The 16,250-nt window shown below is 37.2% G+C and overlaps 1 protein-coding gene across 2 annotated transcripts in view; it reads right to left on the reverse strand.

Annotated features, from left to right (window-relative positions):
* Positions 1-16,250, reverse strand: part of CERT1 (ceramide transporter 1) — a 73,535-nt gene that overhangs the window by 19,881 nt on the left and 37,404 nt on the right. For both annotated transcript variants that reach the window (XM_075079014.1, XM_075079013.1), the window contains exons 4-7: positions 8,914-9,021; positions 7,531-7,669; positions 6,479-6,562; positions 757-914 (exon numbers count right to left, since the gene is read on the reverse strand). In XM_075079014.1, coding sequence (XP_074935115.1) covers positions 757-914; positions 6,479-6,562; positions 7,531-7,669; positions 8,914-9,021 — 489 coding nt within the window. The remainder of the gene's footprint in view (positions 1-756; positions 915-6,478; positions 6,563-7,530; positions 7,670-8,913; positions 9,022-16,250) is intronic.

Below are 16,250 nucleotides of genomic sequence, written 5' to 3' on the forward strand. Positions count from 1 at the left end.
AACATCTAAAGTGTGATATACGCCATATGGAAACATGTTGAACGAAAAACAAGAGACAATAGCTAGAGGACTGCACAGGACACCAGCCAGTGATGGCAGGATTTTAGAAATCAAAGCCTGAAGTACAACCTAGCTACGCCTCCAGCACACCTCATTAGAGAAGATGCTGCTCCTTTCAAGTTGCTACAGTGGTTGAGTAGGCTTAGCATGAACTATCACTGCCATTAGAACAACAGATAATATAATACCACACACTAAAAATTTAAGTGATTAGTGTAAAATATGACTTAATCTCTTCCATCTCCTAAAGGAAAGTGAAATTATTGTATCTTAGAGGCATTCAAAGTTAGAACCGATTGCTCTCCTCAGTATTGTCACAATCTCTTATCACAGTTAAAACATTTCAGAGATTTGCACATTATTTTTGCAAGGATGGATAATTAGCCTCTCTTAGAAGGCTGTGAGCAATACACTTATTACTATGGAATACTGTTAGGCTCTTTATAGATAAAAATATATAGGAACACTATCTGAACAAGGGCTGGGAAAAGAAAGACTATGATGAATAATGTTATTATATCACAAGTCAGGATGACGCTTTAACATTTTATAGGACTAATAATGAAAACACCTAAAATAAATGCTGTACATAAAAATAAAAGCAATACCTGGAATAAAAAAGTTCACGTCATTTGACATTTCAACTTCAAGCTAAAGAGACTTTTTTCAAGAAAATTAAATGGAAAATGATCTTACCTTATCTAGCCTTTTTTGCCAACTTTCTTCACGTTTTACCATGAGTTCAATACAATGAGAGAGTGTAGCAAGGATGCCAGCAGTAGTTGCCTTGAAAGTTATAGCTTCTCCTTTGAAGTCTATGCCATTAATTCCTTTGGGTGTCACATGCGGAAACACTAAAATCAAACATGAATCATTCACTGCTGGCTGCCTTTAACTCAAACAAGCATTTTACATGTATGCTTATTTACAACTGTTTGAAGAAAACAGACTGGCTAGAAAGTTAACTAAAAAAATAAAAGCACTAATGGTGTTCAGCTATCCACAGGATAAAGAAAGAGATTCAAAAGGAGGAATACATCCCCTCAGCTTCATCTTGCTATACTGTATTTCAAGCCTGCTGGTAATGCTGTATTACTCTGCATTCTGCAAATCATGTGGGTGGGGGGAGTGGTAATACTTTGTAACAATAGCAGTTTGACAGCTTGAAGTGGGGCCTAATTAACACAGAGCAACCTTAAACACATCTGATACAGCACTAAGGAACAATTTCAAAATGCAATCAAGCCCAAAATGTAACATTCAAGGTTGCTTTAAGCAGGCAAATATTTAAAAACCTCAAAGTAAAAAGGTAAGATATAAAAGTATCAAACGTGTTGAGTTATCCAAGTACTGTGGGTTTTGCAGTTCTAACAACTACTTCATGCTGTCAACCAAGCCATCTGTTGCTAAGGCTATTTAAACAAGTCACTTAAAACATGTGACAAAAGTACCTCTCATATGTCAAACTCGTATGTAGGTTGACATAATAACAAATCAAACACTAAACAGTAATGTCAGAAAATATTAGAAAGCAAAAGTAACACCCATGTTGAAGCTGACTGAGCCCAGCAAATTAAAGTAACTCCTGATACGCCATAGGGCAAGTTAATGACTTATCACCTAGCTGGATATTGCTTCCCTGCCACCCTCCCCTCTGCCCCCAGTCAGTTTGTCAACATGCCACTGTTATTTCAAAAATACAAATAAATATTTGTGTAAGTTTATCCAATATCTGCCCACAAGGGCAAAGCAGAGCTTTCAAGCAGTTCAGTTCTTGGAAGGAATAGAAATGCAGTTGCTGTTCTCTAATGGTAAAGCACAGTATATCTACACTTTGTGAACAGAAAGCAATCATCACATGGCCTTAAGCAATGGTTTAAGTCTCTAGAGGCTTTTATATACCCTCCTTTCTGAAGGAATCAAACTATTTTTCAAACAGATGATTACAGACCACACACTACTTCAGATACCTCAATAAGCATACATTCTCCGGTAGAATACAGCTTATTTTTTATTTCATGTTAATCAAGAATATTCCCTGAAAGGTAAAGATGATGCGGGCTGGAGAAAAAAAGGAAAACAAGAGAAAGAAAAATCTGTTTCAGAAACAACAAAGACCAGAGCAGCTCTCCCACCCCCTAACAGCTGCAGAGAGAACACGGAGGAGGCTGAGACTGAAAGTGGAATAAGCTGGCAAGGAGGCGATGCAGTGAATTCACTGAGAATAATGAAAATTACGCAACAGCTTCACCCATAACACTTCATGACTGAAAAATACAGTTTATACTAATAATTTATCCTGTTGGTGTAGACTGTGTTCATGCACAGACTTGCCAGCACAGCTATGATGCTTATAGATGTGATCTTCCTCTATTATGCAACATGCTAGACTTGCTGAAGAAACTACCACTAGCTGCAATCATTTCAGAAATCTGATAGACTGTAAGAGAGATACAGCAATGCAGCCTCATTTTCTGGAAAAAGCCAGCTTTTGCTCCTGGATATCTTTAGGTCTCAGCTACAGCTCGTTAATACTTCCATACAGTTTCAATTGTCATATTCTAAGTCAGTCTTTAATGACTAGTCCTCAAAGTAGCAGTGATACATGCAGAGCTTGCTGTTTTAAAGTCAGTGCCCATATTTCCTTTCAGCCATTATTAATTCTGGTCAATAACTGTCGCAGAAAGACACAAAATCTGTTTCTTCAAAGAGGTGGTCACTTAAGAGATTCTTTACAATGGACAGGAGTATTTTGATTCATTCCTAATCACAGGAGACATTTGTCTTCCGGAACATGTCAGAAGAGGATCTCAAGCCCCATCTCGGTAACAGCTGAGCTTCAGCACATTAGACACATTTGTCAGGAGATTTTCTATTTGGAGAGCCTGAACATGTTTCCTATTCTTTTTCTATGCTTTTTTTTTCCATGTCAGCTACAAGACTGAGTGTTCCAAAATGATATCTGGCATCAGGAGATCTATATAATTCAAGGTAAAGGCTAATAGGAAAGTGTTCTTCCCATTGCAACTGCTCTTCTAGCTTGGTGATGAAACTGCATGCAGCCAACTGAAAAAAGCAGCAGGATGATTTTTCTCCTACTTCAATGAACTTCAATTTCAATACCATCCAAGTGGTTCCTTTTAAATTATCCTGTATTTTAAGCATTTTGCTTTATTTCTGATTTGGTTTCTCTTGCCTTTCACTTCATACCATGCTTTAGCCTTCAATAGCTCTTCATCCCTTCTCTCCTACACCTCTACGCCTGTTAGGAAATGTCAGTTTTCCCTTCTTGTTCTTAAGATCCTGTTTAACAGTTTCACAGGTGTCCCAAACATCACCTGTTTGATCAAAACTCTTTCCAGTGAAACAGAAAATAATTTTGAAGAAAGTTCCTTTATCTTTTACATTTTATGCCACCATAACATCTTATGTCACTAAACTAACACTAAGTGAAAAAGAAATGTTCAGGTGCATGACCCATTTATTGATACCTACTGTTTTTGATCTTCTGTGTATAGCAGTAGAATCAATATGATTAGTTTTCCTCTAAGAACAACCCCATTATTTCAGCAATACATTGGTGGATAGTCTTCCTCCATTCAAAGCACAAAAATCCAGCATAAATGCCACTGTTTTTTACATCAGATTTCTCTCCTTCAGCCTCTGTGCCACTTCCATCTGCACAGTTCCAGTACAAAGACACCACCTGTCTTCAAAGAAGTTCCTTAAGCAGGTTTCACCTGCTCTTCCTATTCTTACATAATTTAAATCCGAATATGCTCATTTTCCTGAGTGGATGGATGGGAACACTTGCTGATCAAGATTCTACATTCCTAGAATATGAGGTCCCAATGGGTAAATAATGCACCAGCCAGACTCTTCCTTGGTGTTTTATACAAATGATCATTGCTTCAGTTACCAGATTTTTTTAATTGAAAGTGACCAGTAAGTTCAAATACCTTCATAGTACTCTTCCTAGCTTTTCAAAGGTCCTACAGAACAGAAAGGAAAAAGCCTCCCTATCCAGAGTCTTCTCCAGGCTAGTACACAGATCTCTCTAGTCACATTAACCTTCTCCTTGCACCCAGGAAAGGTGTAGAAGGGATCAAATTTCAAAAGACAATGGGAATATGGTCTCTTAAGTCAGTCTTAAATCTAATTGTTTGAGCATTAGATTGGTGCACTTGTGGTCTGAACAACACTCCTTATTATAGTATGGTAAGAGGTTGAACCCATGCTTCTCACTTCCTGCCACACTGACTGCAGAACCGCCCCAGAATAAACAGACAACCACTTCAGATACAGTTAAAAAGGTTGTTCCAGTCCTTCCCAGACTGGACTGGACAGAAAGGTCAAGAAGGGAACTATAATTTTAGAAATCAAAGAATCTTAACAGCTACTCTGAGGCTAAGCTGTAGAAAAGGGTGAAGCTGAAAATTATTTTGTTATCAGTTAGTCTGAATAGTTTTCTGCTCTATACATGGGCATATGGTTATCTCAACCTGAGACATCTACATCCCCCACTGCACTTATGACTTATGATTCTACTTCAGGGCCAAGACCAATTTTTCATTTTCTAATCAAGCTTTGCAGCACTCAGCTACTAAATATTTAATGGATTTATCCCTTAGAAATCAAAGGCGCAGAAAACCTAAGATGAGATAATTGACAAAAAGTGAATTTAATGGAATCAGGAATCATAACTGGAATTAGAAGTTCTGCAAAAAGTGAGGGCTTGCAGAAATTTTCTGTAGTGATCTATAGTGAGTTTATATACAGGTACCCATAATATATAGCAATTTCTTAGCAAGTAAGTTCCCAAAGGCTTGACACAGACCCTTTTACAAGAGGAATATGGATATCACCTCACATTCCTGTTAAACAGGTTATAAAAAATGAAGTCACCTACTTCGCATTTAAATGTTCTAAGATGACCAGATGTACTAAAAAGATTGACTTTCCTAATGACATTCCCTGTATCGTACATATATATATAATGGATATACTAGAAGAATGTAGATAAGAAATGTTCTACAGGTAAATTAAGCTGAAACTCCTACGTGATCCTACAACAATTAAGTTTGACAAAGGCATCTCTTTTCAAAACGAATTATGCAGTAAAAATAAATTTTCACTTAGCGTTTTTTAAAGAAGGCTTTTTCACTTTTCGTAGAAGTCCTCAAAAATGTATACTTTTACATACACAATAGGGTTAGTGGAAATGTGCACTTGCTTACAGCTGAGCATTGCAAACTTGAATAAATCTTTCTCGCTTCTTATCACCAAAGATAAACAAAACTTCAGAGTTACATGCTACCTCTGAAATCACCATCATGATTAATGCTCAGCAGAGCAAACACTTTATATAATTGAAAAAAATCTAGTCATATGATGAATTCTGGAAGTACGCTGAAAGCTCCTTCCATTTTCTCTCCTCTTTCCTTGTAAGAGTTTTGGCTGTAGTCTAGAAAGAGCACTTAAATATAGCAAGGAAGAATGTAATACATGGGGATAATAGCCAATTAAAAAGAAAACAGAAGACAAAAGGCTTATTTTGCTCATGTTTTTTCCAGGTTCTTGATGAAAATGTTTGTTTCTAAAAAAACTTTTGGTTGAGCATTTCATTGGGAGATTCGATCAGATTTGGAACTGGAGGTATTGCAACTTCAAAGTTTTGTGAATCAAGGTCTAAGAAATACCTTAGGACTAACGGAATTGTCAACAACGAGAGTACGTAAAAAGTAAAATATTTCGGTCAAGAAAGAAGAGAAAGTCTAAGGGGACAAATAGATTTTAAATGCATACACAACTGCCAGGCTAGAAGTATCAGAACAGCAAGTCTTGCACAAGTTCTACATGTTTACTACATGGCTGCAGTGAATACAATAACTAGATCATTTAAGGTAAGAATAAAAATCAGAATTCTGTTCACAGTAACAATGGAAAATACAGTAAAAGTGCTGAAATTATGATGAGCGAGAATCAGTAACAGTGCTGGACTTAACCATTACGTAGCCATAGAACTTTGAAAAACCATGCTGGGACATACCTAACTGGAAAAGCATTGGGCTCCCCCACACTTCTAAAGCAGGTAGCACTTGCAAGAAAAGCTATGATTACCTGTTACAAACCTCAGTTACCAATATCTGAATGATACAGCTGTTTCAACAGAATTTTGCCGTGAAAATGGCTTTGGACACAGAATAGGAAATTCCAGCTTGACAAGTTTGTATTAATGTTTGAATTAAGAATAACTCAGAATCATGAAAAGCAGCTAATAAATGATAACATGAGTAAGACATTCCTGTCACATACATTTAAATAACTATTCTTGCCATTTTCTGCTTAGAAAAGAGCATAAATGCCTGTCTTGTATCACGCTTATCATCACACCATGAAAAAGTAAAGACACACTTACATTTTTCCTTACTGCTGTTACTGTTATGTAAAAAATCCCCATCGGAACGCATTGTAGGGAAATCATCTTCATCATCTTCTACCACTAAATTTGAAAGAGTGTGTTATGGGAGTGAGAAAGCATTTCCAATTCTTTAGTGTGCAATAAAGAACTAAGAGCATCTTCACAGCTAAGCAGCATTTAAGATTTTTTCCTATAACAAGCCATGAACCCCCCCTTTTTTTTTACCTGAGACTACTATCAACATTACTGTCAGAAACCATCAGGAGATTTACATTGGCTCAGTGTTGAAGTTTAGCACTTAATTCTATGGTAAGAACATTATTTTGGTGTTACAACTGGATAAGCAGGGAGCCATGATTCAGCAGCTATCTACTCTCTACACTAGAAAGGTTGCAAAGAAAAGGCATTGTACTTATCTACCGTTTCCTTACTACTAAATGTTTCAGGCTGCCAGAACAAACTCTGGGGTGAATATAAACACCTCAGGAGACTGCATGGATACAACAACAAGCTATGCTCTCAGACAAGCAGTTCAGAGATATCTACACATCCATACCTGAGTCTACAAGGCCCTCAAGTGTGCACTCAGTGCTCTAGTTCCAACCAATACATCTCAAGAGCACTCATTATGGCAGCAACTTTGCCTTTTTAAAAGAATGTATTGTTTCTATCAAAACTAATATCCAACTGGTTTTTCAAAATAAAAGGTAAGAAACAGTGATAAATTAACTTGAATGAATCTTATGAGGGTAAACAATTATTGTTCTATAACATCAAATGCTTAAAAGAATATTTGTTTTGTACAGCTGACAGCTACATGTTAAAAATATTAAGGTAAGCAGATTTTTATGGGAATCCAACCTCTGAAGTAAAAGTAGTTAACACTGTTTATGCAGAAATATCTATGATTGATCCCTATACTAAAGAGTAAATTTAAGATACATATTTTATGTATATGTTAACAAATGCTATAGTAACTATTTCAAGGGCTATTACTGTGTAAGAAAGCTAAATTCTATGGAGATAAGAGTTTTCAATTAGACTTTTACCTTTATCCCTCTGGAGTTCATCTTTGGACACTGCATCTGCACAGGCATCGAAGTATTTCTGTAAAGTATCAACTTGTCTACACAAGATGTCTCTAAAGGTTTCCATTTCTGCAAGCTTCTCGCGTAAGCTATGGCCCTTCTGAAAATACAAGAGGAAAAAGTCTGAAATGCTTCTACATACTCAGCAATAGTTCACTGCGTAAACAAAAAAAATTGGATTTCTGCAGCTAAGAAAAACAAATTCAGGTACACTAAGGACATTTTAGTTATCAGCAGCTACGAAATACTGTTAATGTCAGAAGACTGAGTCCAGAGGAGGGTAACGAAGATGATACAAGGGCTGGAGCACCTCTGCTATAAGGACAGGGAAGAGAAGGCTTTGGGGACACCTTATAGCAGCCTTCCAGTACCTGAATGGGGCCTACAAGAAAGCTGGAGAGGGACTTATTGCAAGCGTATGTAGCGATAGGACAAGGGGTAATGGCTTTAAACTGAAAGAGGGTAGGTTTACATTAGATTTAAGGTAGAACTTTACTATGAAGGTGGTGAGGACTGGCTCAGGTTGCCCAGAGAAGGTGTGGACATCCCAAGCCTGGAAGTGTTCAAGGCCAGATTGGATGGGTCTTTGAGCAACCTGATCTAGTGGAAGGGGTCCCTGCCCATGGCAGGGGGTTTGGAACTAGATGATCTTTAAGGTCTCTTGCAACCCAAACCATTCTATGATTGTAAGAAACTAACAAGTGTTCCTTACTCAGTTTGTCCACTGGTCTTAATTTTTCCTCTTGACTGCACTTGCTACTTTAGAGCATTCAACAAAAACTTATTAAAAATGCAATCTTGCATGCTACCAACTTCATACCTATTTGCCCGAAAACAGTCAGCTCTAGTTTAAGATCTTTGTTCCAACCTTTACCTCACTTTGTGTTGCTCCTATTCTGCTCTCCCAGAAGTAAACCCACCCAAGTTCATGTTAATATTTCTGTGCATAAGACAAGGAAAGCCATCATTTGTTAATCAATATTCAAAGGTATTAAGTCACAGAATCAGCATTTCTTTTCATTCAGAGGCACAGATATTCAGAGGATTAAACTTGGAATGGGTAATAAATGCTCCCACAGGTTTGATTTTCTTGCCATTGGAAGATGACACCACAATTTAAAACGGACAACTGCACAGAGGCATGAGACAGCTTTCTGTATGATCTGTTCATCATCATATGATGAATTACTACACTTACAGTAAACCAAATATTTTATTTTTTTTCCTGTAATTGTGGGAATGAGTCTTCACAAAAGTTTTCTTACCATAACAAGAAATACCATAAAAGGTATTCCTTGCATGTTTTATTTATGCACAAATACTATGAAAACTTTATACACTTACCTTGAATGAAGAGGTGGATGTTGCAGAGTATCCACTTGCTCCAGAAACAAGAGACACCATGGAGCCATGGCGTCGTAGACTTGACTCTGATCCATAGCCTGATTCAGTCTAAGAAAACAAACCACACACAAAACTAGAGTGCTGAGGCTTTCAATAAAAAAATCATGAAAGGAAGATTAATGTTATTTCCTCTGAAAGCAGTCCACTTGTTACTTGTCAGGAAGCAGCAGGGGCTTAATAACTCAAATTGTGTCTGCCTATTTATGATGTTGATGCAGCATCTGAAAAATTACTATTAATCTACTTTTGTTATCAAAATGATCTGTAAAAAAATTAGTTACTTACAACCTATTATGTGCTTCCAAAAGAAACAGGCACCATATGCTTAAGGGTTCAAAATAGGCACACTGTTTTGGTTTATGTAACCCATATCAAAAATGGTCACATAGCATTCAAAAACCTGCAATACTCTACTATAACCAGGGGATTAACATCATTTAGTTTGAAGACAATCAGCCTTAGTCAATCCTTCCAGTAATTCAAATAGTGCCATTTTATTTTTAAAAGCAACAAAATAGAGATCATAGGAAAACATACAATTACTGCTATCTCAAGTTTTGTTTTTTTCCTTGTCCTAGTCTTCTTCAGCAAAATTCTTCACACTCAGCTGAAATTATTTTTTACAAAGAAACAAGAATTCTACATAAAGCAAGGTAAGATACTGAAAGATGGAGAATTACAGAAGACAATAATAGTAGCTAATCAAATAATGAAAAAAGAAAAAGCTCTTGATTAAAATAACATAAAAAGGATCTAAAAATATCAAGTTTGACAAATTTCCTCACAAATCAAACAGAAGCAGATACTGAGGAAATGGACGAAACACATTACCCTAAATGTTTATGTAAATGGGGTGTGCATGACAAAGGAGAAAAGAAACCTGACAAAGAATGTAAGAAATTAACAGATGATTCAGAGTAATACTTGAAATACTGTTAATAGATGAGGTTGATCAAGTAGACAGTGACAACATGGTGAAGGACTTTTGCAGAAATAAGAGATTCTGCAATAGCTTAGAAATTCAGAGGGGACAGGGAGAAGGGGATGCAAACCAAATGATATAGAACAAACAAGAAGCAATGAAGAAATTCTAGTGTTGTACTTAAGCAAAAATTGGAAGCTGCATAGGCTTTGGGAAGGCAGGAAAGTACAGATAATTAAGATGCAAATGAACTCAGAGTATTAAAACCAATGAGAAAAGACAGTAAGTTGTTTGAAGTGGTGGTTAAAACAGGAGGATTTGGACAACACTGCAATGTGCAGGACAAAGTATGTCTATTTGCGTTACAAAGGAGCAGTGGCAGAGAAACAGTTTTAGAGAAATTAAGGTATGACTGAAAAGAAAAATAAGAGTCCCAGAGCTATCAAAATAATTCCTGAATGAACACAACTGATTGAGATTATCCAGTGAAACCAAGCAAGAAGTAGCCAAGACCAAGAGTCAGTTTCTCTCTGGCCTACTTGAAGGACAAGGTAGAAGACAAGAAAGCATTGAGGAAGCAGAAGAGAAACAGAATGAGTATCAAAATTAGAAGTGGAGCTGAAAAATTAACATGACCAAGAAATGCAAGTGTAGTTAGAAAAAAGATACTCTAAAAGTCTTGGTGCAAGAAGGCTAAAGTGATCATCAACTTAAAATAAAAAAGGGCACTTGTAAATTCAAAAGATTTAATAAGGCATATCTTGAGTTCATTGCTTAATTTAACAAAAAAAATCAGAAATACTGCAACTTCTCTGAAGTAGCAGAAATAGGAGTTTATGTTTAATGACAGCTTAAAGCAAAATGATAGAATACAGGACAGTCCTTAAGTCATACTATAAGGATGTATTAATTTAGTAAATGTATAATTTATAGCAGAAATTTAAGCTATTTCATACTGAGCAAGAGTCCTAGGAAAATAGCTACAAGCGAAGTGCTAGAAGATCAATTTTTAAAGAATTAGTCCTACTACTGGTTTTAAAGCTTGACTTTAAAGTATCTATTGGAATAGGCTTCTTGTTAAAACATTTGCTTTGGATATGCGGGGCATTTTAAGCATGTCAGTTCAAGTATTAGGCAGTATACCCAGGCTTTGGTAATGTATTTGGGATGTTGGACCACATTTTGAGTTCCAATGCAATTCAGTGCAAACACCGTACCTTAATTCACTGGGCTGCAATTTTAAGTATAACAGGAACCAAATAATGAAGCTTTGATTGGGTTTTTTGCAAATACTCAAGTAAGGGCTTTTGGCTTTCTTACGGACTTTAAAACCTCCAAAGTCTTGGCAAGTGAAAATGAAGTAGGTAAAGGATTAAAAGCATATTTAAAAGGACAAGTAAGAGTTTTGGGCACAGCATTTTATGAGTCACACAACACTGAAGCATGAAACATTTCTTTTAATATTTCCTCTAAATGTAAATCTAAAAAACCTCCACTGTTTTACTGGTAACTTTAGTGTTTAATCATATGCAACAAATATTAAGATTACTCTGAATGTGCTTTTCTACAGTCAGTTTGACAGTGGGGACTCATTCTATTCTCTCTGTAAGTTGTACACACCCGATCTTTCTAAGGTAAAATTTCATTTCAATAGGATATAATTTAATGAATAGATCAACTTTAAAATGTAGCCAAAATATCTATTGCACTGACGTCAGACCATTTTAACTAAGGACAGCAAATGTCTTCTGATTGCTTTCTCCATTAAGTGAGAAAGACACATCTATGTAAAAACCTGAATTTAAGCTTAGGAAGTAAAGTTTCTGAATTTCTGTATATGCAAATTTAATCAAAGATACAGCTTAATAGTACTACTCTAGCACTTAACAATAGCTGTAATCTTAAAAGCAGAAAATCTCATACTTATATCCTACATTTGAATTAAATCCTTTTCTTCCAGTGTTATCCATACAATCAATGCTCAGTTAATTTAGTCCACAAAATAAATGCTGAGGGTGAAACAAACAACTTCTTTCCATATCAATGCGTAAGCTTGATTTTTTTAGGGTACCCTTCCAGCAGTATATTTAGACTGCCTTTTGTGCTTGTGATTAATAATTCCACCAGTTTATCCAACTCTTCAGAATTGGATACAGGACAGCATATACAGCTATCAGCTGTATGCAGCTATCAGCCTAGAAATGCCACCAATAAAAAAGTGCTACATAAAAAGCATTTGGGCAGTTTTAACTATTTGCACGCAAGGAACAAATTCAGCAGATGGAACAGTACACAACGTGAATCCAAAGCATGTGCATTTGCAGCTTATATTCACGAAAGTGCCTCTGACAATACTGTTTTTATAGTGAAGGGGGTAAAAAAAGTTATATCAAGAATACATAATCGTCAGAAGAAACAGAAAATAAGTATTCCTATAGTGCCGATGCAGAGAGAAGCCACCCAGCTCACAGCAGGCACATGCAAGCAGCTTAACACAAACAAAGCATGCATCATGCAAAGCCCCACCATTCTACTACCGCAACATCTAAATGAGAGCAGGTCACTGCTGCCTTTATGTCTTTCAAAGCAGATCATCATTAACCATTCACTGCAGAAATACTCAATTACATTAAGAGGAATGTTGACACAAGCTTCTTCTGTTTACACATCTAATTTCCCAAGATAAAAATTGAAAATGCAGGTAGAATCCATACGATAGAAGCTAACAGTCTCTGCTTGAAAACAAAATAACTTGCAGAAATTTTATCAATTCATACCATCAAGCACTAATGCTAAATTACCATGCTCAGTATACAGATACAGTTCTTTGAAATTCCATGCATGCACCATAGCTTCAGAGCTAGACTAAAACTGGCATTTGTTAGTACACTTGAACACCTTCAGCTTTCTAAGGCGGTGCACAAAATCCATTAATCCTTTCAAAATGCGTTTTCGTTGTGATAGATGAGACGGAAGAGCCACATGATCCAAAGCTTCATGTGATTCTTTACTGGAGCAGGTACTGGTATTGGCAACAAGGCAGTACGTCAGAAAAGCTGCTTTTGGTAAAATAGCTAAGTATTTGCAGCATCATATTGCAGACCTCCATTACGGCTCTCACTGATCCGCCTGTTAAGGATTTCCTAAAGTGGGTCAGTATTACTCTCAAGCAAAACACAGACTCACAGGAAAGCTCCCCCACTTAAAAAAATCAAATAAAGTAAATTATTCTCCCATGTCTTCATGGAATTATTTTGATTATGTCTCAGTTTAGTGCCTGTCAAGCACTTCAGTGTATGTTTGTCTACCAAGGCAGGTATTTTCAGTTAATATTATAAATTATTTATTTTTTTACATAACACAGCAGCAAGCAGCTCCTCCCTTTAAGGCATATGACTCACCCTAGGAGGTGATGAAACAGACATTAGTGACTCTAACCATGTTCTCTGCAGTATCTGAAAAATCCTACTAAGACATCCAAGAGACCAAACCACAGTATCTTATGAATAACAGGAACATAGAAGTAAATGTGCAAAATGAAAGAGTTGGAATGTATTATGAAAGACTTGGAGACTAAGCAGACAAGCACTGTAAAACATCTATGTTCCAATGGTAATTTTCAGACTTGCTGCATATGTTTCAACATATACTTGAAGAACGCAGGGGCACTGCTAGGATGAGCCAAGGAAGGGCTACCTAGGGATAGCTGCAGACACCACAGGCACTACAGGTAGGGCGGTCTGGGATGCACTTCTGAGGACTGAAGTTAAAGATGCAATTAACATGTGTCTGTAGATCTGATTTTTCAATTGTTCCATAGCAGCTGACAATGGAAATTTAAAGTTTCAAAAATGGGGTAGTTATTAGCAGGAAGCCAGAGACAGGAATTTTACAATCCAGGTCATAAGAGCTGGATGACGATGATACCCCTGCCTCCAGCCCTCCTGAGCAGAGTGCAGGAGACTACTTAGAAAACAAAAAAGCTTCTAACAGGAACTTTCTATGCAACTGCAAAAACAGGTAAAGAAATGTAGAAATATTTTTCCTCCAACAGTAATAAATGTTATCACCCCATAGTAAATATGCACACTACATGCACAGGAGGAAAAAATGAAGAATTCCAAGTTTAAAAATATGTATAATAAGACAACTGAAAAAATAGAAACTATGGCAATATAGCCCTAAGATTATTCTAACTGCTGTACTCACTTGTCCAATCTAAGCAACAACTCCATATGCTTTTGGTAAGTCACCATGTGTTGCCTGCAGACAATAAGCCTCTAACAGCTGCATGAGCTATAATAGTACACAGTCTAACTAGTCCTGGAACTGCTTTCTAAAGAAAGAGAAGGGCCAAGAAGTGGTATTAACACAGATCATTGTAGAGAGAATAGAACACAGGTTGATAAGGAGGCAACCAAAAGCAAATGACTGGCCTTTGATAAATCTTTATCCACACAGTTCACACTCATGTTTCATTACATGGATGTGTACTGTTTTTCCAATAACTCTTTTAACTATTAATGTACACAGGGAAACTACTCACCAAATATTATTCAATACCTTTAAACACTAGGATTCCCCAAAGGTGAAAAGGGAGAAGCAGGCACTCCAAAAGCAGAATGAAGAACAGCCAGGATGCTGAGGGAGACACCCAAGAGCCCACAGAGAAGGTGAGCAACAGAACACCTTTACCACCCTGCTCATCAGGCTTGGGGAGCACCGTGCCAAAGTGTAATTTGCAGAATAAAACTCCTCTCTGAGCAGAAGTACCAAAACCCAAGCTGACAATAACTGCATCTTCTGTATATCGACTTAGCAATAAAACTAAAGCAGCTTGTATCACTGGGCCACAAGGCTATAGCAAGACTGGAAGAGGGCTACATTTGTCCCTCCTGTGAATCTATGCTGTCAGGAGACGGACAAGTAAGAACTGGAGAGCTATGCAAGAACTAGAAATCTCCATTCTGCTATAGACACTGTCAGGAAAAGCAATGATGTTCTGGCCTCAGCCCCCACTGCACTAACCTAGGTGTTCTTACTTGCTTTAATGCTTTGAAAGCTAGCAGGAATAGTAATAGATTTCAAATAATTAGTTCATTCAACTACATCCTGCTTGATCTTGGTTTAAGGATAGTCCTTGCACAACTGTGCCTTTAAAAATAAGAATAGCTCTGAACCTAAATGAAAGCACTTACCATACCGTTCTTTTTAATAGTTATACGAAATTACATAAAAGTTGCATTTCATGGTTATATTAAATATTACATCATCGTTATGTATAAAATTCAAAAGGCAGCGTTGCCAGGGTTGACGCGCTACTGCTAGCAGGCAGATGAGCCAGGAGGCAGCAGGGAAACCCACTGCAGGAGCCCGGGAGCCGGCCTCGGAGTGCTCCTCCAGGGAGTGCCCACTAGGTGGGGGGAAAGCCCGCGCCACCAGGGATAACCCAGCCCATACCCACAGCCACCAGCACCAACCCACACACCACCCTCACAGTTAACAGACATCTGGGCAATATCTTACTTATCCTTCCAAGTGGCAGGGAAGGAACGATTGCCTCTTACTCCACCTGGTTGGTTTTTAACATCTTCACTACCTTAAAGTATTATATTAATATCACATCTGTGTAGAAGTGGAAAAACACATCCACAATCAATGTCATGCTAAGAATCTTGGGCTAAAGACCATAATCTGATCTCACAGGAGACACCATGGTTTAACAGCAAAGTTGTTTGGTTTTTTTTTCCGCTTATGTGTGAAGTTACTTTTTGCAAATCTGAGACAGTTTTGGTCCTGGAATTGAGAAGCCTACACACTTCGCTTATTCAGAAGAAACATTTTTGTATCAGGAAACCCTAGGATTAAAAGGACAGGTGCAGCCAAAGTACTTGCACAGTAAGAAATAACACTCTGAAAAGCTTTACAGCAACACAGAATAAATCCATCATCAGGCTTACCAATAAGCAAAAAAGCTATCAAAGCAGATGCTTCTGCAAAAAACAAAGATCATTAAATCTCTTGGTCACATAGTGCCTTTAACAGTTACTTTGTCACTGCTACACACAAACGGATTTTTTCCCCTCCACTCAATCCTCACACATTGACCTAGCCATCAAAACAGAAATCTCTATTAAACACTCAGCATACCCCAGAATATACAATAGGTAGTAAGCACTGGAGGACGAAGAAAGTTAGAATTGTCAAAGATAGAAAAGTCCATATTATGTCTGTCAGAGGATTTAAGAAAAATTGATTACCCAAAGGAACTATGAGAATGCATTCAGTCTGAACTGCAATCTTACAACACTAATTTGGGTAAAGGTGCTGAAATAGAGTTTACTTTCAACATAGT

Source organism: Phalacrocorax aristotelis, chromosome Z (assembly GCF_949628215.1).
Source record: "Phalacrocorax aristotelis chromosome Z, bGulAri2.1, whole genome shotgun sequence".
NCBI lineage: Eukaryota > Metazoa > Chordata > Aves > Suliformes > Phalacrocoracidae > Phalacrocorax > Phalacrocorax aristotelis.